Here is a 21,822-nt window from a genome sequence, read left to right as displayed (position 1 = left end):
ACCGGCGTTTGTCGTTCAAACGGTTCGCGTGCCGCCGGGGGCACAAATGTTGGTGCCCCTAAAACTTCGTAGGCCCTTCGCTAAGGGTGTTGGGGACCAGGGTGTCCTGCTGGGGCCATCTAGGGCCGGGGTTAGCGGGCCGCTTTTAATTCCCGCCCAGACCATCGTAAGGGGGGACGGGGACCCTTTCATCGCGGTCCTCAATGTGGGGTCGCAGGCCGTGGTAATTCCTCAAGGGACCGTGCTTGCTCATGCAATGCCGGTGCCCTGCGAGGAACCTGTCGCCAATCACGTTGGCACTGCCACTCTGCCGCTTCCACATTCGGACACCGATGAAGGGTGGCTTGAGGCGCTTTGTGCGGGATCGACGGACCTGTCGGATGTAGAGCGTCAAAAACTTAGGACACTCCTGCGCGAATTTGCCGACGTGTTCAGTCAGAACAAATTCGATTTAGGCTGTACCCATTTGCTGCGTCACCATATTGATACGGGTGACAGCGCGCCCATACGCCAAAATCCCTTCCGGCTGAGTCCCGCCGAGAAGGACCATGTCAAATCGGCTGTTGATGACATGTTAGCCGCCGACATCATTTCTCCCTCTACCAGCCCGTGGGGAGCGCCGATCGTTCTGGTTAAGAAACAGGATGGATCGTTGCGGTTTTGCGTCGATTTTCGCCGCCTCAACAAAATTTCCGTTGCTGACGCATACCCGCTTCCCCGTATTGACGAATCGCTGGACGCCTTGGCGGGGGCGCGATTCTTCTCCACATTGGATTTGCTTTCGGGATTCTGGCAGCTTCCTCTGGACGATGAATCTAAGCCTAAAACTGCATTCCGTACACCACATGGTCTCTTCCAATTTAACCGGTTGCCGATGGGATTACACTCGGCGCCGGCGACTTTCCAGCGATTGATGGAATTGGTTTTGGCTGGATTGCAGTGGGATTCGTGTTTAATCTATTTGGATGACGTTATCGTCTTTAGCAGAACATTTGACGAGCATCTCCAGAGGTTGCGGGCCATTTTCCTCAAAATGCGGGCTGCTAATTTGAAACTTAGACCCCAAAAGTGTCATTTATTGCGCGAATCGGTACGTTATTTGGGGCACATCGTTGGACGCTCGGGTATTGCTACCGATCCCGCCAAAACGCAGTGCGTCAGCTCCTGGCTGACTCCCACCTCGGTGGGAGAGGTCAGGAGCTTCGTTGGTTTCGCGTCATATTACCAACGCTTTGTCGCGGACTTTGCCACCATTGCTAAGCCCCTGCACGCTTTGACGTCAAAGGGGGTCCGCTTCCATTGGGGACAGGAGGAGGAGGCTGCGTTCCGCTCCCTTCGGGACGCTCTGGTTAATGCCCCTCCCCTGGTTTATCCCGATTTTTCAAAACCCTTTGTGCTCGATACCGACGCGAGCAACACAGGTATTGGGGGCGTGCTTTCCCAGGTGGTTGAGGGCGTGGAACGGGTGGTCGCGTACGGTAGTCGAGTGTTGTCTCCAGCGGAGCAAAGATATTGTGTCACCCGTCGGGAACTGCTGGCAATTGTCTATTTCATCCAGCAGTACCGGCCATATCTGTACGGGCAGCGTTTCACCGTCCGTACAGACCATGCGGCGCTACAGTACGCCCTGCGAGTCCAACAACCATCGGGACAATTGTCTCGATGGCTGGAGGTTCTCCAGGATTTTGATTTTGAGACCACGTACCGTAAGGGCATTCGCCACACCAACGCGGACGCTCTGTCGCGCATGCCAACCACCCCCGAATGCGCATGCCTCCTGGGGTCGGGTCGGTGCAGGCATCCTGGTGAAATGCCTGTTCCGGTCTTGGCGGCTGCTGACGACGCAGCGTCAATGACGAATTCCATCGCACAACAGGGATCTGATTCCCTGTTGGGGTTGCCTGCCACGGAATGGGGGCGTTTGCAGATGGAAGATACCTCCCTCCTTGCGTTGCGCCGCTGCGTCGGGGACCGGGGGCGGGGGAGGGGTGATGCCGACGCATGGGAAATGCTCGGTGGGTTGTTAATGCATTGGGACGGGAAATCCCATCGACACCGGCTGGTGGTCCCTTCGGGGTTACGGGGTAGGGTGATGTGGGCCGCTCACGAGCGCCTCCTCCACCTGGGAACCCAAAAGACCCTGGCCTTGCTCCAACTTGATTTTTTTTGGCCGGGCATGACAAGGGATGTCGGGGATCTGTTAGGGTCGTGGCCTAGGTGTGCGCAGCGGAAACCACCAGCGAGGGAGTCGAACCCGCCCCTGCAGTCTATCAGGGTCTCCCGGGTGAACGAACTTGTCGCGCTGGATATTCTGGGACCGTTCCCCGCCACCCCCAGGGGAAATAGATATTTGTTAACCGGGGTGGAGTACTTCACGCGCTGGCCTATGGCCTGGCCCCTGGCCAACCAGTCGGCAGCAGCCATCGTGGAGGCCTTTGTCCAGGGATATGTCCTTGACAAAGGTGCTCCCGAGTGGCTGCTGACCGACCAGGGTAAAAATTTTTCTGGCAAATTGCTCCAACAGGTCTGTGAGATCCTGGGCACAAAAAAGATTCGTACCTCTCCATATCACCCACAAACCGACGGGATGGTCGAGCGGTTGCATCGTACCATCACGTCGATGTTGTCACAGCAGGTTTCGGACTCACAGACAGATTGGGACTTGAAAATTCAGGGGGTCCTGGCAGCGTACAGATTGGCCCCCCATGCGGCGACGGGATTTTCCCCCTTCTTCCTTATGTATGGCCGCGAACATGACCCACCTGTTCGGGCCCAGCTGCAGATCCCAGCGCCACAGGGAAAAACTCAATTGGCCGAACATGTTAAATTTAACCTGGAAAAATTGACAGAGGCGCGGGATGCTGCCATGCAGAATTCTGACATGCGGCAGAGGGCTAATGAGCGCCTCAGACTGGGTCGCGCGCATGTGCTACAGTGGAAGCCGGGGGACAGGGCATGGCTGCACTGTCCCCAGGTACCACTCGCGACCTCCTCAAAACTGGTGCGGCCGTGGCGGGGCCCCGTCGAGGTGGTTGAGGTCCTGAGACCTCAGTGCGTACGCATTAAATGGGGGAAGCGCCGGTGGTTTGTACACCCCTCCAGGCTCAAACCCTTCGTTGCGGTGCGAGGTCCCACTACACACGCGCGTGGCCAAACATGTGGGGGGGCGACCGACTCAAAGAGTTCGTCTCCGCTGCTCTCGCCTGACACGTTGCCGGCTGTCCCGCCCCCAGGTGCACCGGGAGTGACGGGCTCACGCCCGATGACCCCCACGGGGGATGCCGAGGGTCTTGCGACGTCAACAACAGACTCACTCGGAGATGGACACTTGCCACCCGACGGCCTGCCGGCCGGGGTTATCCCGTGTGACGGGCCTGCGGCGAGGACGCGCGCAAAAATGCGCAGACTCTTGTGACGCACGGAGTGAAAATGGGAAAAAAAGGAAAAAAAGAAATTTTTTTTTTGAAATATTTTTTTCCTGTGTACGTTCACATGTTATGCTCACTGTGTGCGGCGTCGGTGGTGTGCTCCTGGCACATTGCATTGTACGAATGTTGTGTTCGCTGTGTGTTGTGTGTGTGCTGGGGGGTTTCCTGAAAAAAATGTATATACGTTGGTTGTACGGATTTCGTATTTATTCGGGGGTGGGGTGCGTCGAGTTATTTTCCCTTCCTGTTGTTCTTCTCGTTGCGTTATTGTTGTAAAAATGAGGCACACGCTGGGGGATCGAGGGGTGAATAAACTTTTATTGTCAAGGTTGCAGCCAGGACGGCTGCGAGCTGTACAGGGGGGGGTGATGTAGGGGTGTTACGGAGGAGCTGTATGTGTAGGGGTGTTAGAGAGAGAGCCGTTATGCATGGCAGCTTATGGGAAACAAACACAGTGGGCGGGGCTACGTGAGTGCACGGGGGGGGTGCTCTCAACGACGTCCGCACCAGGCAGCCCGGGGCCCCACCCCTCAGCGGGGGTGGAGTATAAAGGGGGATGTGTCAGAGGGCTCGGGGCAGAATGTTTAAGAAAACTCTTGAAGACCGAAGACTGCCTAGCTAGAGCCCTGGACTCCCCTGGGACGCCGCCCTTGTCAGGGCCGCGCAGGACCGAGCCAGCGGCGTGGTCCCGTGAACCAGAGCCAGGACTCTGGGACTCCGGGTACCGTAGCCCGACTGACCAGTGTCGGGCCAGACAGCCTCCCCGAGCCCAGTATTTGGAGGATTAGGAGGCAGGCTAGGGGTAGCTAGCCGTGTGTTCCCAGCTATCCGGGTGAGGGGGCCGATACCCCCTCCAGTACTGTATGTCCCCAGTGACTGTTGTGAAATAAATACGTGTGCCTCTACTCGGGTGTGCACGCGTCCTCAACGGTACTACACATGTGACCAGATGATACTGGAGGGGGGCCACCGGTGGAGGGGGCCATTCGGTGGTCACATGGTCCGGGAAGAACTCTCGAGAGCCTTCAGGCAAGAACGAGAGAGATCGAGTAGGTGGGCTAGGTGAGTGGCAGAGCCAGCCCCACACCGGCGCGATATAAGGGGGGGCCCTGTGAGGGGCTCGGGGTTCTTACTGTTGGAGAGGCAGAAGATCCACGTCAAGCTTGAAGAAGCCTCCAGCCACGCGGTCCGGGACCCAGCTTGTGGTCCGGACCGGGATAGTGGAACCACGTCTAGTTCTGCCGTAGCGTGGTTAGTTGGGTGGTCACCACTCGAGGTTATGTTGTGTTAATAGCCCTGGAGTATGTTGTGCAAATCTAACCTATAAAAAGCATTCTTTATCTGTCTGTCCGTCTATCTGTCTGCGTACACTCGCTCGCGGGGAATTTGGCTCTCGGACGGTGGGGTTGACATCGCGGTCCAGCCCCCAGCCTCAGCCGGCTGGGCAATCTAGGCGAGACCGGGGGCTCTGCACGGGACTAGGCGTCGCCACGGCACTGTCAGGTGAGGACGTTGTGCTAGAGTCGATATATACTGCTACTAGCGGGAAATACCCAGCGTTGCCCGGGGCAAAAATAGATTTTAAAACTTCTGAAAACTTAAAAACATAACATACAAATGAAAATAAAACTCATTTAAAATAAAACCCAAGCATGCCAAGAATCGATGCTTTAAATCGCGCAAAGGAATCACAGGTTGTAGATTATCTTAAAATCGTCTTGAAGTGACGTCGCGCAACAGAAACATCCTGGATAAACCAGCAAATCATTAAAGAAAACGTATTACAACGCTGTGTGCTCAAATCCCAAGGTGATGCAAGTCAAACAACAACAATCATAACATAGATTAACCATGTTTTCTAAATCACAAAAATGAAGCTATAAAAACAATGTAACAACAGTAATCATAGGAACTGTGATTATCATTTAACAATAAACGATATACATAACATGTACGACCAAACTTGCAGCCATAGCTGGAAGCATGACACTCCCAGTGTGAGCGAGTCAGTGGTAGTGTGAGTGAGTGTATGATCTGTGAGTCATCGTATGATGAGTGAGTGTATGATGAGTGAATTAGTCTATGATGAGTGAATGGGTCAGTGGTTGTGCGAGTGAGTGTATGATGTGTGAGTGAGTCAGCGTATGATGAGTGAGTAATCATATGATGAGTGAGTGTATGATGAGTGAATTAGTCTATGATGAGTGAATGGGTTAGTGGTTGTGTGAGTCAGCATATGATGAGTGAGTCAGCGTATGATGAATGAGTGTATGATGAGCGAATTAGTGTATGAGTGAATGGGTCAGTGGTTGTGTGAGTCAGCGTATGAGTGAGTCAGAGTATGATGAGTAAGTGTATGATGAGTGAATTAGTGTATGATGAGTGAATGGGTCAGTGGGTGTGTGAGTGAGTGTATGATGTGTGAGTGAGTCAGCGTATGATGAGTGAGTGTATGATGAGTGAATTAGTCTATGATGAGTGAATGGGTCAGTGGTTGTGTGACACAGCGTATGATCAGTGAGTCAGCGTATGATGAGTGAGTGTATGATGAGTGAATTAGTGTATGATGAGTGATTGGGTCAGTGGTTGTGTGAGTGAGTGTATGATGTGTAAGTCAGCATATGATGAGTGAGTTAGCGTATGATGAGTGAGTGTATGATGAGTGAATTAATGCGTGATGATTTCTTTAAACAAAAGGAAGGGGCAGCAATGGGCTCTCCTTTATCTCCTGCTATAGCAAATCTGTACATGGAAAACTTTTAAACAAGAGCACTTGCCTCGAGTACATTAAAACCATCTTTTTGGTTTAGATACTGCAATAACTACCATGGCATCTCCCTGCTGAGCATCGTGGGGAAAACCTTTGCCCGTGTGTTCCTCAGCAGGTTACAGATACTAGCTGAGAGGACGTATCCTGAGGCTCAGTGTGGCTTCAGAGCAGGAAGGTCCACAATTGACATGCTCTTCTCCTTGCATCAGCTACAGGAGAAATGTCGAGAACAGAGAATGCCCCTGTACTTGGCATTCATTGATCTTACAAAAGCCTTTGACCTCATCAGTAGGGGAGGCCTTTTCAAACTCCTCAAAGTGATCGGCTTCCCACCAAAGCTGCTGGCAGTCATCTCTTCTTTCCATGACAACATGAAAGGAACAATACAACACAGCGGCACCACCTCAGAGGAATTTCCCATACTCAGCGGTGTAAAGCAGGGGTGCGTGCTTGCCCCAACACTGTTTGGCATCTTTTTCTCACTTATGCTCACTCATGCCTTTGGGACAGCAGAAGAGGGAGTCTTTGTCCATACAAGATCTGATGGTAAACTCTTCAATCTTGGCCGTCTCAGATCCAAAACCAATGTCTGCAAAGTCCTCTTCAGAGAACTCCTATTTGCTGATGATGCCGCGCTGATAGCTCACACAGAACAAGGTCTGCAGACACTCATCGACCACCTTGCCAATGCCTGCAACAACTTTGGCCTGACAATCAGTCTGAAAAAGACCAATGTCATGGGCCAGGATGTCAGAGACACCCCTTCCATAAATATTGGCAGCTACACCCTGGAAGTCGTTCAGGACTTCACCTACTTGGGTTCTACCATCACCTGCAATTTGTCCCTTGTTACAGAGATTGACAAGCGCATTGGGAAGGCGTCTACAGCTATGTTCAGGTTGACCAAAAGAGTGTGGGAGAACAAATCTCTAACGCTCAACACCAAAGTACAGGTGTATCGGGCCTGCGTCCTTAGCACCCTCCTCTATGGATCAGAGTCCCGGACAACATACGCCCATCAAGAACATGGACTAAACACATTTCACCTCCGATGTCTCAGGTGCATCCTCGGTATCAGATGGCAAGATCGCATTCCAAACACCTCAGTCCTCAACTTGGCCAACATTCCCAGCATGTACTCTCTACTCAGTCATATGCGCCTGAGATGGCTTGGACATGTGCGCCGCATGCAGGGTGGCAGAATACCCAAGGATATCTTGTATGGCGAGCTGGCATCAGGCACACGGGTCACTGGTCGCCCGGTCCTGCGCTTTAAAGATGACTGTAAACGGGACATGAAGAGCTGCGACATCAACCCAAATGACTGGGAGAAAACTGCCGGTGACCGACTCAGCTGGCAGCAAGCTGTGAAAACAGACCTCAGGAGAGGCGAGGAGAAAAGACACACTGCTTGGCAGACCAAGAGGGAGCGACGTAAAGAACAAGCAACAAACACCTCTGGAGCTGCCACCGCATTCACTTGCAATTGTTGTGGCAAGGATTGCCACTTAAGGATTGGCCTACTAAGTCATTCTAGGCGCTGCAAAACCTACAGCTGACCTCATAAGTGCAAAAGAAATTGTCTCTCGAGACACAAAGGCCTATGACAGTTATTACTGTAGAGCCAGATACTACTGTAGAGTCAGATACTACTATAGAGTAACTAGATCCTACTCACTATATTGTATGTAGGGTATTTAGGTATATATGCCTACGCGGGGGTAAAAATATTTTTTGAGGGTGGCAGGGGGGTCGACAATTTTCGGAAACCTTTTAGATTAACTATTTACCCCCCCACTTTCTATAACTTTTTTACTTATAATTTTGTTGACAGACAAATAGAAAGACAAACCGCATGCCGAGATTTCACAATAGCTTAGTATTTGTGTATGTATATGTTATGTTTGTAAGTTGAGAAGTTTTGAAATATATTTTTCCGTCGGGGGACCCCGGGTACTTCCCGCTAGTCTTCTTTTTTCTTCTTATCTATAAAAGTATCCGCGCGCTCGCGCTTGCGGGGGATTTGGCTTTCGAACGGTGGCCTTCACGTACAACATTTTTTGCCAGGCAACACGCCCTAAGCCCCGCGGTGGGAATAGGCTATTCCGTTTTCCCATCCGTAAACTTTCAAGTAGTTTAATTAACACATTTGTGCCGTTTCTATTATTAATTATTTACTTATTGCGCGACATCGACCGTACCAACTGAGAATTGCGTGGGGGGCAGACCCTGCCAAGTCATGCGCGTTCGCTAGACCTCACAGGGGACATTTCCTTTCACGTCTTTTACAGCCAATACATACACACATAACGCTGCGGATATTTCTTCACAGTGTGATGTCCTCTTTGCCGCCCCCAACACCATGCGTCCAGTTTATACTACAGACTCCGTAGATAATAATCTTTTAGTGCTTACATAGCATTATTCTTGCACGGGCAGAGGATGCTGGGGGGGTGTGGGGGTAGCGGCCCAGTCCCTAGCCTGGCAACGTGCCAACTCCGCCACCTCGCCAATGTAGGCTAGGAAGGTAGCTACGCATGGCACAAGGCCTCGACACGGCTATGGTAAGTATAAATTTCCTTGCTTCTTATGCTAACAACTCACGTCCATTGTTTACTATTGTTAAACACGTTAGTTGACAAACATTATAATAATGTTTGTGTGCTGATAAAAAATGTGCTTTATTGCTTACTATTATGAAACAAATATTGCCAGATATTACAATATTTATCTTTGTGTGCACATACCAACTCTGCTTAATTGTTTACTATTATTAAACTAATCAGTTGCCAAATCATACTATAATAATGTTTGTGTGCAGATAATTACTCACGTTCATTGCTTACTATTATTAAACAAATAAGTTTTCCCATATTACAATTATTATGTTTGCGTGCAGATAACAACTCAGCTTCATTGCTTACTATTATGAAACAAGTTGATAGATGTTACAATAATAATGTTTGTGTGCACAAAACTCTTTTTTTATTTTTGGTTGCTAAATTTTCACTTTCTTTGCTGCGCTTTTATGATGCTGCGACGGTCTACTGCCAGTCTATGATGTGGCCTGCTGCCTGCTGATTCATTAACGTCAGTGCACTGCCAACCTATCATCTACACTGCTAATTTTCCTTTTCACCATTTACAGTGTATGCCAGTCTATAATATGTTGCCTGCTTCCTGACCTCACTCAATATACTGCCAGCCTTTCATGTCGACTGTAGCAATGCTTATGTTATTGAGTCGGCATACTGCCAGTCTATAATCTCGACTGTTGCTTGCTTCTCAACTTAACTGCGCGTACCGCTGCTCTTTAATTTACACTTATTTCTGATTATTTCTTCAATGTATTTATATTGTTTCCATCGCTCTCGTTGCGCTATTTACTCATACGTAGTACTGCGATACTGATAGCTGTGCCATCATCGGGGATTTCTGTGCCCATCGATGTGTGTCTTTGAGTCCATATGTGTGTGCGTGTAGAGCCATGCGTGTCTTTAAGTCCATGTGTGTGTCTGTCTTTTTCAAACAGACAACGCCACCTTTTTGTGTGTGTATGTCAAAGTGTTTATGTGTGTGTGTCAGTCCAAGTGTGTGTGTCAGTCCATTTGTGTGCGTATCAGTCGCTGTGTGTGTGTTAGTCCATGTGTGTGTGTTAGTCGATGTGTGTGCATGGCTCCATCTGAGTGTGTAAGTCAATGTGTGTTTGTGTGTCTATGTGTGTCAGTCGATGTGTGCATGTACGTCCATGTGTATGTGTGTCAGTCCATATGTGTGTGAGTCGATGTGTGTGTTCATCTATGTCTGTGTATCTAAAGTAGATGTCTGAGTGTCACAGTCCATACGTGTATGTGTGTAGGGCTATGTGTGTGTCAGTCTATGTATGTGTGTAAGTCCATGTGTGTGTGTGTCTTCGTCCATATGTGTGTGTGTAAGTACATGTGTGTTTACGTCAATGTGTGTGTGAGTCCACGTATGTCTGTGTGTGAGTCGTTGTATGTGTGTACGTCGATATGTGTGTGTTACTCCATGTGTTTGTATCTCAAGTGGATGTCTGTGTGTGTGAGTCTATATGTGTGTGTAAGTCGATGTGTTTGTGTGTGTGTGAGTCGATTTGTGTGTGTCTCAGTCCATGTGCGTGTGAGTTAGTCGCTGTGTGTGCATGCTTCCATCTTAGTCATTGTAAGTCCATTTCTTTGCGTGTCTGTAGGTCCATGTGTGCATCTTAGTCCATGTGTGTGCTGTATTGACCTGCTCAAGGCCTATGATACCATCAGTAGGCCTGGCCTCTGGGTTGTTCTTCGTGTTTTCCGAGTTCCTGACCCACTGCTCACCATCCTTAAGGACCTTCATGATGGTGAGCGGCCCCGCATCAAACTACGTGGCCGTGAGTCAGAGCCATTCCCTGTACACCTTGGGGTGCAACAGGGATGTCCTCTGGCTCCCACTTTATTTTACATATATTTGGACCACGTAGTTAGTGAAGCCTTCAATGGCTGTACCGGAAGAATTTCCATCTCGTACAGATACAATGGGAGGCTGATCGATGTCCGGGTGCGGTCAAGGGATGGCTCCCTATTGCTCAACCACGTTATGTATGCCAATGATCTGCTAATTGCTGCTCACTCGGAGGAGTTCGAGGTGCTGCTGCTGAACCTGGAGCTTGCCACCAAGAGGTGGAGCCTTACCATCAGGCCCACCAAAACTAAGCACCTGCCTGGGTATTTTCTACCATCGGACACTCCACCCCCACAACTCCCAATTGGTCAGGGACGGTTGTGGAGATAGTGGAGAGTTTCCCATACCTTGCCAGTGTGCTAATGACCAGCTCCGGTTTAACAGCAGAGGTCTCACTCCTAATCAGTCGAGCCGCATTATCTTTTCATCGGTTGCGTAACGCTGTGTGGAAGCTACCTGCTCTATCACTCCGCACGAAGCTTCAGGTCTTCTCGGCCACGGTCATTCCCTCCCTTCTCTATGCTTCTAAAACTTGTGGAACCTAATGGAAGATCTTCGCCGGTTATATTGTGGAACCTAATGGAAGATCTTCGCCGGTTATAAACATTTAGGATGGCCTGCCTAGGATCCATCCTGGGTTTAACCAGGCTGCATTGTGTGAGCTCACAAATCCTTGAAAGATGTGGACAAAGTCCCATCGGTGAGCTCCTCCAGCAGGCAAGGCTGCGTTGTCTGAGTCATGAAGCCCGCATCCCCAGCCACCGCATGCCTAAACAGATTTTGTTCGGCCGGATCGAGGGGGCTAAACGGGCGCGGCACAGGCTAGAGAAGATATGGAGTGATGTGGTACAGGAGGGTGTGGAGCTGAGTGGACTTGCTGATGACTGATACCAGTGGTGTCAAGATCGGCCTCTGTGGAGGAGGCTCCTGAAGGACGCTACTGGGCAGTTGGAGGCAATCGCTCTCCAACAACAACGGAGGGCGGAGGAGCGACGCTCACAACAACGAGCGGAGCGCCGGGTGGCTAAAGCACAGCAAGTTGCCACAGTCGGGGCCACAGGTGGTGCATCACCCAGTCGTCTCAGTCAGTCGACCTGCGCCATCTGGGTTTGCCCCGTGACCTCCTGCCAGCGGGCGTTCGACACTTCACATGGCCTCAAGGTGCACATAGCCTGGCACAAGCATTGTGGTGACGTCACCACCACTTAGTGGCGAATGTGTTGCTCCTAAGAAATCTGCGACTCCGTTGGACTCACTACACTTGTACTACAACTAGAAGCATCACCACACTTCTCAGCCTAACCATGCATTATGAATACACTATTTTAAATGTTAAAGTAAATGCAGAGTTATAGAATTTCTAGAAACAACGCACATACGTCTGAGCTCGAACAAGGCGGAACAAAGACTGATGGGGTGGCTCGCTGCTGCTGCCCGTTTACACGCGTTTACACGCCTCGCGCTAGGGTACTGTATTGTACGCAGGAACTTGGCGATTTTCCGCTTCTGGAAAATTCTCCAAAAATTGCGTGAAAACGTGTTAAGTCGAGCGTGTTAATCGGGGACTACCTGTACGTTGAAATGCAGGATAAAAAAAAACTAGTTATTTAGGAATTCCAGAATCCATTTTGATTTCCAATTCCCCCCCCCCCCCCTTTATTTTGTTTTAGAATGTGCTATTTCTGGATTAATACTGCATGAACAATTCAAGATATAAGTGATATAAATAGAAACAGAATGAACTTAAGGTTCTGAATGGGCTGTTACCTAAATGTTAATCAAAACTTTAGGATATCTACATATATTGAACAAAATAATACAAAGTATATTATGAAAATCATAACCAATAAATAAACGCAATCCACACACAACTACTTGAATACTAACCAATAAATAAACGCAATCCACACACACATTTAAACACTAACCAATAAATAAACGCAATCCACACACACCCAAAGAGTAATAAATAGTAATTCACGCCTATAACTTTAAAATGTAACTAATTATCATAATTCACACAATGACGATTTTCATATTTACCACCTCACCAATAATGTATCCTTCTACATATACTAGTACAGGACGTCACGTTGACCTAATGACTGTTAATCATGTTTTTTTTATTCATAAAAAGCACAATTGTGTAATCTCCATTCCAATCCTGTATTTGGAATCGATCGTAGGGTTGGAGTCAACTCCATTTCATACCAAAAATGCCAGGACAGTAATTGATTCCAAAACTTAACAAACGGCATCGGGAATTAATTATTCTGTAATCGACTCCCCATCCTTAACTTTATGTACAAAGCCACTAAAGATCTCCATCTGGCCTTAACGGATTGCTAGGGAAAATGCTGTTAGTGAGCACCTTTATAAGGCCAGCATTATGCCCGGTCGCCTTTGTCTCCCCACTGGCGATGTTTAAACACCGCACCAGGTACTCAATTGAGACTGGTTGAGCACTCATAGATATTTATTTTAACGAGCACCTATGAAGAGCAACACAAAACACGAGGGGATGGCCACCACGCCCGGCTGCCTTTGTTTCCCCTTAGGGGAGGCTCAGGGGCGATTCAGATAATCATCACCGGTCTTGGCCGTTAGCGAGAATGAAACGCTGGTTCGCCGGGTTCGTAGTACGGCGCTCTTACCGCTACGCTACACAAACGCATGGACAGTGCACACTGACACTTCTTAACAGGGCTACGACGTTTAGGAAACTATACAGTCCAAGACACTGCCTGCGTGAATGATTCCGATATTTAACGAGCTCGCAAAAAAACTGCTCTGCACTGAAAATACGACTCGTCATTGTAAACAGGTCGAATTCACGCCGGAGCAGCTGTTACTGAACTGCTGCAGTTGTGATAGGCCTCGGCCGACCAGGGTTGGGCTGCGTTATGACCCCATGCCAACCCGGAATCTCACGATGGTGCCGGCTTCGTGTCTCCGAGCTATATCCACGGCATCGCAGGGCTGATAAATGGCGTGGGATTGTATATACGTCTTCATCCATCAGTGGATAGAACATGTACTAATTTACAAACTGCACAGTGTACCCGTACACTGTACATACAGTACTCGGGCTGTGAAACTTCCCGCTCTGCACTGTAGCTACCGTATTTCCATACCAAACGTTCGTTAAACTGGTCAGCATACTGTAACGTAGCATCTTAAGAAATACGAACATTTTCGTTATATATGTATATATAGCAATTCTCTTTAAAACTTTACACGCAGCAAAGTTGAACATTGGCCTTACCTGCTGCTGCGCTAAGTGTTGCCATGGAGACGACGCGTTGCTAAGGTGACGTCACCTATCAACGACACCACTGCCGGCGGTCGTGTTGATGAGCAGGGATTGATTAAAAATGAATAACGTTATGAGCATTACTACTGCATCAATACAGAGACATACTGTATACATATTCATTCGTGTCGTTATAGCGTGTACAAGCAACACAAATAACGAGACAATTCGCCTCCACATATCTGCCATCTCATCAACAACACGGCCTTCTGGGAGGGCGTAATTTCAGCAGCATATCTTTACATACTGGACATCGTTGAAAAAAGCTTTATAGCTCATCGGATTCCTCCAATATAAATATGCTCATTCTAAAACTGATCATGCACTCACAAAAGGTCGTGTGGCTGATGGAATGTGTTGGAAAACATGTGGAGGGCCATATATGCGAAGATGTAATGTTTGCCTATGTATTGTAGTGTAAGGGTCAACAAAGGTCAACTTAATTAATGCTGTGGTAGGTCAGATCTTAATGGAGGAGCACGGGATTGGCCAAGTGATTCAACGGTAAATCAATTGGTGAACGGTTAGGGGCGGCCAAAGAACAGGATTAGTGAAAACTTTTGAGAACAAGAGGTTAGGGATGAAACAGATGATAACAAGAGGGGGAGGGGTGACGTGCACACGGGGCTCGTATGACACGGCTTCCTACGAGTGTGCGTGTGGAGAACGGGATAGCGTTCCCTTACCAGAATATCGCGTCGTATTTACTCCCACGACCACTGCCAGCCCATATGCATTGGTTAAATGAATTGTTTTTTTTTATGTCTTGCTATTCATGTCTTAATTACACTCGCTGGTCTACAACTCCAATAATATGAAATATCAACATTAACACTATGCCTACATCAACGATTTGAAAGAACATTAAAAATAATAACATCGCAACATTAACAATACGATTCGTGTTCAAATAAACAATGACATAAAACAGCAATGTTAATGCTCATATAAACAGTACGTGTAAACAATATTAGCAACATCTGGTGAACTTTTTTACAACCACAAATGAGCTACAATATAAGCACATCACAACCTTAATAACCACAGGCTCGCTGAGAGGTCATGAGACAGACCAGAGGCGAACTAGCTGTATTTTCGCAGCATGGCACTCCGCTCGTTGTTGTGAGCGTCGTTCCTATGTTGATGGAGGGCGACTGCCTCCAACTTCCCAGAAGCATCCTTTAGGAGTACAACCACTACAAGCACATAACCAGAACCATATAAAGCACAACAACCACATAACTATAACCACATGATAGCCGAAACAATAACCACCAAATAGAACCATAACTACCACATTACAACCACTATATAAGCGCAACATCTGCAATATAACCACAACCCAAACATAATTATAACTATATTATGACCATAACCATAAGCACATTCTAACTGCAACCATAATCACGTAACTATAATATAACAACCATTATTAACGCGTAACCATAAACACATTCCAACCACAACCATATGCACATTATAATCGCAACCATAACCACGGCACGTGCGATAGAAGCTGGCACGATGGGATGTGTCCCGGCCAAATTTGGACCATACCAACTAAACTTCCGAGCAATGGGAGGTGGACACAAGCAATGGCTAATAGACGCACGTTATTTGCCCGTTTTAGAAGGTGAATTCAATATATCAATGTTATGGACATGTTAAATATATTAAAACGTCCTCTGCAAAAAAATTGTGTTTGTTTTATGCCTGTTTTTCTCCCACAATATTTGAGATCCAGAGCGACAGATACCTGCGACATATGCAGATACAACAAATAAGGGCTGCATTGTGTTGTGCTTGGCAGGGCATGATCATCAGCGTTTGTGCGAGATATTTGCGTGCGATATATGTTGTGATTCATGTGATACATTATGGTGGATCTTGATTTGAAGCTTTCGCGACTCATGAATCCATACCCTTTGGTTCTTTCGGTAAAGTCACGTAGATAAAATAATAGATCACGACATTTCGATTGCAACGCAAGCGACCGTCTTCAGGCGAGAAAGTCGGCTGCGAGACACGGCACGAAATATAGACCCGGGTGGAAGGGAGGGCTGCCTGATTGGCAAGAGGGCAGGGCCAGAAACCCGTACAAACGAACGGAAGAGAGAGAAGTGCACCGGCCGCAATTCAAATGATCGTGAGAGACACAGAGAAACACCGCAAGTCACAGTCCGCTACAACACGAGCGTCACCGCCACATCGAGGGAAAGGAGCAGCGGTGGCCGTGCCGGTGAGACATCCAGCCTGCCAATGCAAAGACATCCAACCTGGCAATGCAACTCAGAGTCGGAAATAACTGCTAAAACTCAGCAGGTGGAAAGGAAACATTACAGCCAGTTAAGACTTTACCTGGTTAATAACGTCCTTCCAATGATTGCTCAGTCTGTACCCGTTTTGTCGGTTGAAATTGTGTCTGTGTTTATATATCTGGGTGGCTTCAAGGACAAATCTTTGATGGTAACCCAAAGGTTTGCAGAGTACCTTGCTCTCGGAGAAAACAATATCGTGTGAGCCTACCGCGTTAAAACAGTGATCAGCTACGGCAGAGGTATTGGTTCTGCCGCGTTTCAAATCTGCCTTATGTTCGCGAACATGGCCCGAGACATGTCGTTTCGTTTCCCCAATGTAACTGCTGCCGCAGACACAACTTAGATTGTAGACACCAGGATATTGCATGTCAGGAATCACATCCTTCACAGATGGGATCAAATCATGAATTTTGTGTACTGTGATGAACCGAACCCGGATTCTTGTGCCTGCTCAAGATTTTTGAAATCTTCTTGGTAACCCCTGCTATGTATGGCAAGGTGATGGTTTTGATTTGGTCCTCAGATGGTTCTCTCCCCATGGTTGGGGATACAGCTTTGCGGATTGTGTGGTCTGAATATCCATTCCTCTTGAGGGCTTGGTGTACATGCTCCAGCTCACTGGCTAGGTGGTGCTGGTCCTAGATGCAACAGGCCCTATTGTGTAGTGTTTGATGAGGGAATTCTTCTGGGCTGGATGGTGATGGGAATCAGGCTTTAGATAGGAATCAGTGTGGGTGGCTTTCCTGTAGACAGACTGTCCCAACGAGCCATCAGGTCTCTTCTCAATCAAAACATCCAGGAATGGTAGTTTGCCATCATTTTCCACTTCCATGGTGAATTTGATGGATGGGTGTATGGAATTGATGTGGTTGAAAAATTGGTTCAGTGCTGGATGGCCATGTGGCCAGGTGACGAACGTGTCATCTATGCATCTCTTCCACAAGGACGTAGGGTGGATGTCTGGATGGCATCCGTCTCAAATTTCTCCATGAAAACATTTGCTACCACTGGTGATAATGGAGAACCCATAGGGGTACCTTCATTTTGTTTGTAGAATGTACCATTACAGGTGAAGTGTTGGTTAGGCAGTGCCTCACCAAAGTTGGTACATCAGGATTCAGTCCCTGTTGGACCAAGTCTTCAATGATTGCAATGGTGTCAGGCACAGGTACCTTGGTGAACAGAGAGACTACATCGAAATTGACAAGCAAATCATCTGGAGATATCGAGATGTCCTTGATTAGAGAAACAAGGTGAGCTGAGTTAAGTACAGCTGAGGTGGTCTTGCCCGTGAATGGGAGCAGGGTCTCAGACAGAAATCGGGCCAGTTTGTAGGTGGGTGAGTTAATGGTAGATACACACATTAAAAAGCTATATGTTAACAAGATTGTTATCAATCAGAGTAACAGCCCAATTTCCGAAATCCTAAAATCCCCTTGAGATAGCAAACACCATGAAGAAATTCCAACCACGAGGGAAGAGGGGAGGCAACCAAGCAGCTGCAACCACAGGAGAACGACATCAAAGGGATTCCGTTTTTGCGAGAGACGCGCAGAGGGGGGAGAATTTCAGATATAAGCAACAACACCGAACACGCAATTTAGTCTTGCTACGGCAAGCTCCGAGGGGTGGGCCCCGCAATCGACCATGGATGACAAGGCTTGCAGAGATGTGTCGGCGCTGACAGACGAAGTATTGCTGAAAGTTGTATTCTACATTGAGTGCCAGCTCCCACCAGCAGCTGCAGCAAGAGAGAAAGAGTGACGAGCAACGACAAGCAATCAACCTGGAGAAAGGGTGGAAAGCGCCAAGCATCGACTAAGCGAGCATCGAACAGGACCAGCAGAAGCGGCTATCGATTAACCACGAGCGTGCGGACTCGAAAGCCGAGCACACTCCTGCAAAGGTCGAATCTACAACCGTGCCTGGTGCAAGGGAGAGAGCGTGACCGGCGCAACCAAGAAAGAGTGTCGGCGCTGGCGAAGGTGTCAGGTGTTCGACACACACATCGACGCAACACAACCGAGAGTGTCGGCGCTAGCGACCAGCGGACGAGCTGGGAGCACTATCGGGCACCGCCGAAGGCGAGCATCGTGCCAACTCAATCACCTAGCAGTGGAGAAAAGAGCGTGACCAGCGTATTCGAGAAAGAGTGTCGGCGCTGGCGACCAGCGGACGAGCTGCGAGCGCTATCGGGCACCGCCGAAGGCGATCATCGTGCCGACTCAACAATCATCCAGCAGTGAAGCCTGGATCTGCCACCGAGAGAGTGCCATGTGTATGACACGCCCACACACACCGCCCAGCAGGGAACCGAGATATTCTCGGTAAAAGGAAAGCCCCACCTCGGCGCCCGCTTAATTCAAAGAGTTGAGCACGAAGACAATACACCCACACACACATAACACACATAGCAGGACTAATAGGATTGCTCCAAAAGTTATCTGTGTTTCGAAAAGGACCATCTTAAGGTGGTTCGTTAACTATTAGCTGATCGTGGAAAACATTGTTCGGTCCATTGAGCTGTAGAGGCCAACCGAAATTCGGTTTCGGTGCCGAAAGATGTCAACCGATTATCTATTTTTAGAATATAACACTAGTGCTACATCTATCACTCTGCCTATCGGCCGGTCAGTCGGCGCTAGGCAATCCTATGCGATAGGCTGCAAACACACACACGTCAGCAGCAGCAGCGTGGGAGCGAGGTTACAGCCGCAACCATGGTCTGCTAATGTATATACGACCGGTCAACAGACGGCAGCCTGTCTGGCTGAATGCGGAAAAACTGTTGTTTCATAACTATATAATTACTAAGTAACACCTAAAGATTTGATATTTAGCGACTCTTACTGCAGGCTCTGAATGATTAATTCTAGATTTATTTTTAATTAAAGTAGCATTGCATCATGCCATATTTCATAAATCTTGTGTTCGGTAACTTCGGTTATATACCTTTCTGTTTCAGCCTTGGTCGAAAGTGTAGTTAAACTTTCGGTTTCGGCTTCGGTTTCGGCCGAAAGTGTCGTTAAACTTTCAGTTTCGGCTTCGGCCAAAAGTACATTTTTTACTTTTTTACTTTTGGTCTGGTTTCGCTTTCGGGCCGAAATCAGAAATTCAGTTTGGGTCGGCCTCTATTAAGCTCCATGAATGACCGTTTAGAAGTATTTTAGTCATTCGGTTCGTTAATTGCATAGCTTTCAAAATTAATTGACGCTAAACCTTTATAAGCATCACTAAACCTTTATAAGCATCGATGTTATGAATCTACACGCTCACAGGAATACTATTGTGATTTGAAGCTTTCGTGACTGCAGGAATCCATACTCTTTGGTTCTTTTGGTAAAGTCACGTAGGTAGCAATAAAATAAAATAAATCACGACATTAAGTTGTCCTGCTGTATCGGTTCCACCTGATGACGGCCGCTTGTGTTGCGATCGAAACGTCCGCAAGAACCAAAGAGTATGAATACTATTGTGTTCAGATTTCTTTGTTTTGATCACGGAATCTTGCCCGCGAATCAATTCAAGTCCATTAGCCATTTTGTTAATTGCATAATCTTACCAATGAATTCATTGAAAACTACTTTTGCCTTGTGCACATGTTCCTTTACTGCTGTTCGTATGAATATTTTCACATTAATTTTTAAGGACTTTTTCCTATTGCCGTGTATGGTCGCTTTACTCGGAGGAATTAGCCAATTGTTCTGATACCCAGTTTAACAAACATAACCATTGAGGGTTAATTGTATGGATCAAGGAGTCGGACATCTCCAGGAGTACTGTTAACAATTCCGAGCATAAGATTTTGCATATTAGAGTGTTTTTAGATATTAAAGTTGCTTAACACAGATTCTAAATGTCCCTTACCAAGTTTATGCATAATCTTAATTATAAGAACTGTATCCTGCAGTAAGATCTGAATTCTGAGAACTGACGTAAAACACACTAAAATATAATAAGTAAAAGTTAAAGCAATAATCATTGTATTATCATGATTGATAATACACTCCGAGACAACTAAGCCGAGTCTAATTAGCACAAGTCCATAATTTGCATAATTACATTAATTAGTATACTTTCAGAAAATTACACATTTTCAATTTTCATTTCATTTTTTTTATTTTTCAAGACCTAATATATACAACACATAAAAAATACAATGAAAACTTCACCAGTTGAATCAGGTATACTTTAGATGAACTGTACATTACAAAGCATGGTACCATATTATATACCATATATCAGGTGGGAAATAATATATAGATGTTTATATTTACTACAATTCATCCTATATTCATGCATTTGTGGCTAGTGTAGCCTATATTTTATGCTTTTTCTGATGCTTTTTCAAGTGACTGTTGCTCAAAAAGCTGCTCCCACACTGGTCACATACATATGCCCTCTGTCCAGCATGCATTTGTTGGTGTTCCTTCAGATGAGACATGCATATAAACGCCTTGGCGCACTCCGTGCACACGTACGCCCGCTCACCGCTGTGGCCCTTCTGGTGAACTTTAAGGTTGGACTTGAGAGAGAAGCACTTTCCGCACTCGTGGCAGGTGAAGGGCTTCTCACCGGTGTGCGTCCGCCCGTGGTCCTGCAGGTGCTTGCGATGAGCGAATGTTTTGCCGCACTCGGAGCAAGCATAGGGCCGCTCGTTGGAGTGCATCACGAGGTGGGACTTGAGGGCTGAGCTCTGCACAAAGCCCTTGTGGCACACTTCGCACACATATGGCCGTTCCCCGCTGTGCCACCTCTGGTGGGTCTTGAGGTACGACAAATAAATAAACTTCTTTCCGCACTCGTCGCACACATGCTTCCCGTCATGTGTGTGCGTCTTCTGGTGGATTTTCAGGTAGGAAATCATCATAAACTTCTTCCCACACTGCTCGCAAGCATGCTCCTTCTCTGCGGCATGTCTCTTAATGTGTGCATTGAGGTTAGCGCGATTCACAAATGACTTGCCACACTTGTCACAGGTTAGAGACTTTTCGGTGGTATGCGTGTTCTGGTGGTTCTTCAGGCTCGACTTGTGCGCAAACGCTGTCCCACACAACTTGCAGAGAAAGGGCCGTTCGCCTGTGTGCTTCCTTTGGTGGGTCTTGAGTAAACAATTGGTGGAAAAGCTCTTCCCACAGTTCTGGCACACGTGTGGCTTTTCACCTGTGTGTGTCTTCTGATGGTGTTTCAGGTTCGAGTTTGTGGAAAACGCCTTCCCACAGTCTTGGCAGACGAATGGCCTCTCTCCAGAGTGCGTGCGCATGTGAGTCTTCAGGTGCGATGTGTAGAAGAATCCCTTCCCGCATTCATCACACATGAATGTACGCTCTGCCATCCCTGGAATTGCCGTCAAAAGCACAGATAGGGAGACAATTGAACACACAGTACAAACGGTATATGCAGCGCAAAATTATCCGTCTTCCAACATTGTCCGGCATGTAATCCGGCAAAACCGGCATGTAATCCGGCAAAACCGGCATGTAATCCGGCATGTAATCCGGCATGTAATCCGGCGATCACCAGAAAACTGCTCCA

The 21,822-nt window shown here is 47.6% G+C and overlaps 1 protein-coding gene across 18 annotated transcripts in view; it reads right to left on the bottom strand.

The window, feature by feature from the left end:
• The window catches only part of LOC144729239 (coiled-coil domain-containing protein 157-like), an 88,306-nt gene that overhangs the window by 50,448 nt on the left and 16,036 nt on the right, over nucleotides 1-21,822 (bottom strand). For 15 of the 18 annotated variants that reach the window (XM_078609337.1, XM_078609343.1, XM_078609342.1 and 12 more), the window contains one exon: nucleotides 20,381-21,624. The exons of 2 other annotated variants lie outside the window; for them this stretch is intronic. In XM_078609337.1, coding sequence (XP_078465463.1) covers nucleotides 20,606-21,624 — 1,019 coding nt within the window. In that variant the 3' untranslated portion in view covers nucleotides 20,381-20,605. Of the gene's footprint in view, nucleotides 1-13,921; nucleotides 21,625-21,822 lie in introns of those variants that run through there. One more of the 18 variants, XM_078609341.1, reaches the window with a different exon arrangement.

This window comes from Lampetra planeri, chromosome 31 (genome assembly GCF_965212315.1).
Source record: "Lampetra planeri chromosome 31, kcLamPlan1.2.h2, whole genome shotgun sequence".
Classification (NCBI taxonomy): Eukaryota; Metazoa; Chordata; class Hyperoartia; order Petromyzontiformes; family Petromyzontidae; genus Lampetra; species Lampetra planeri.
The sequence above is the reverse complement of the archived record's forward strand: the minus strand, read 5'-3'. Positions and strand labels throughout refer to the sequence as shown.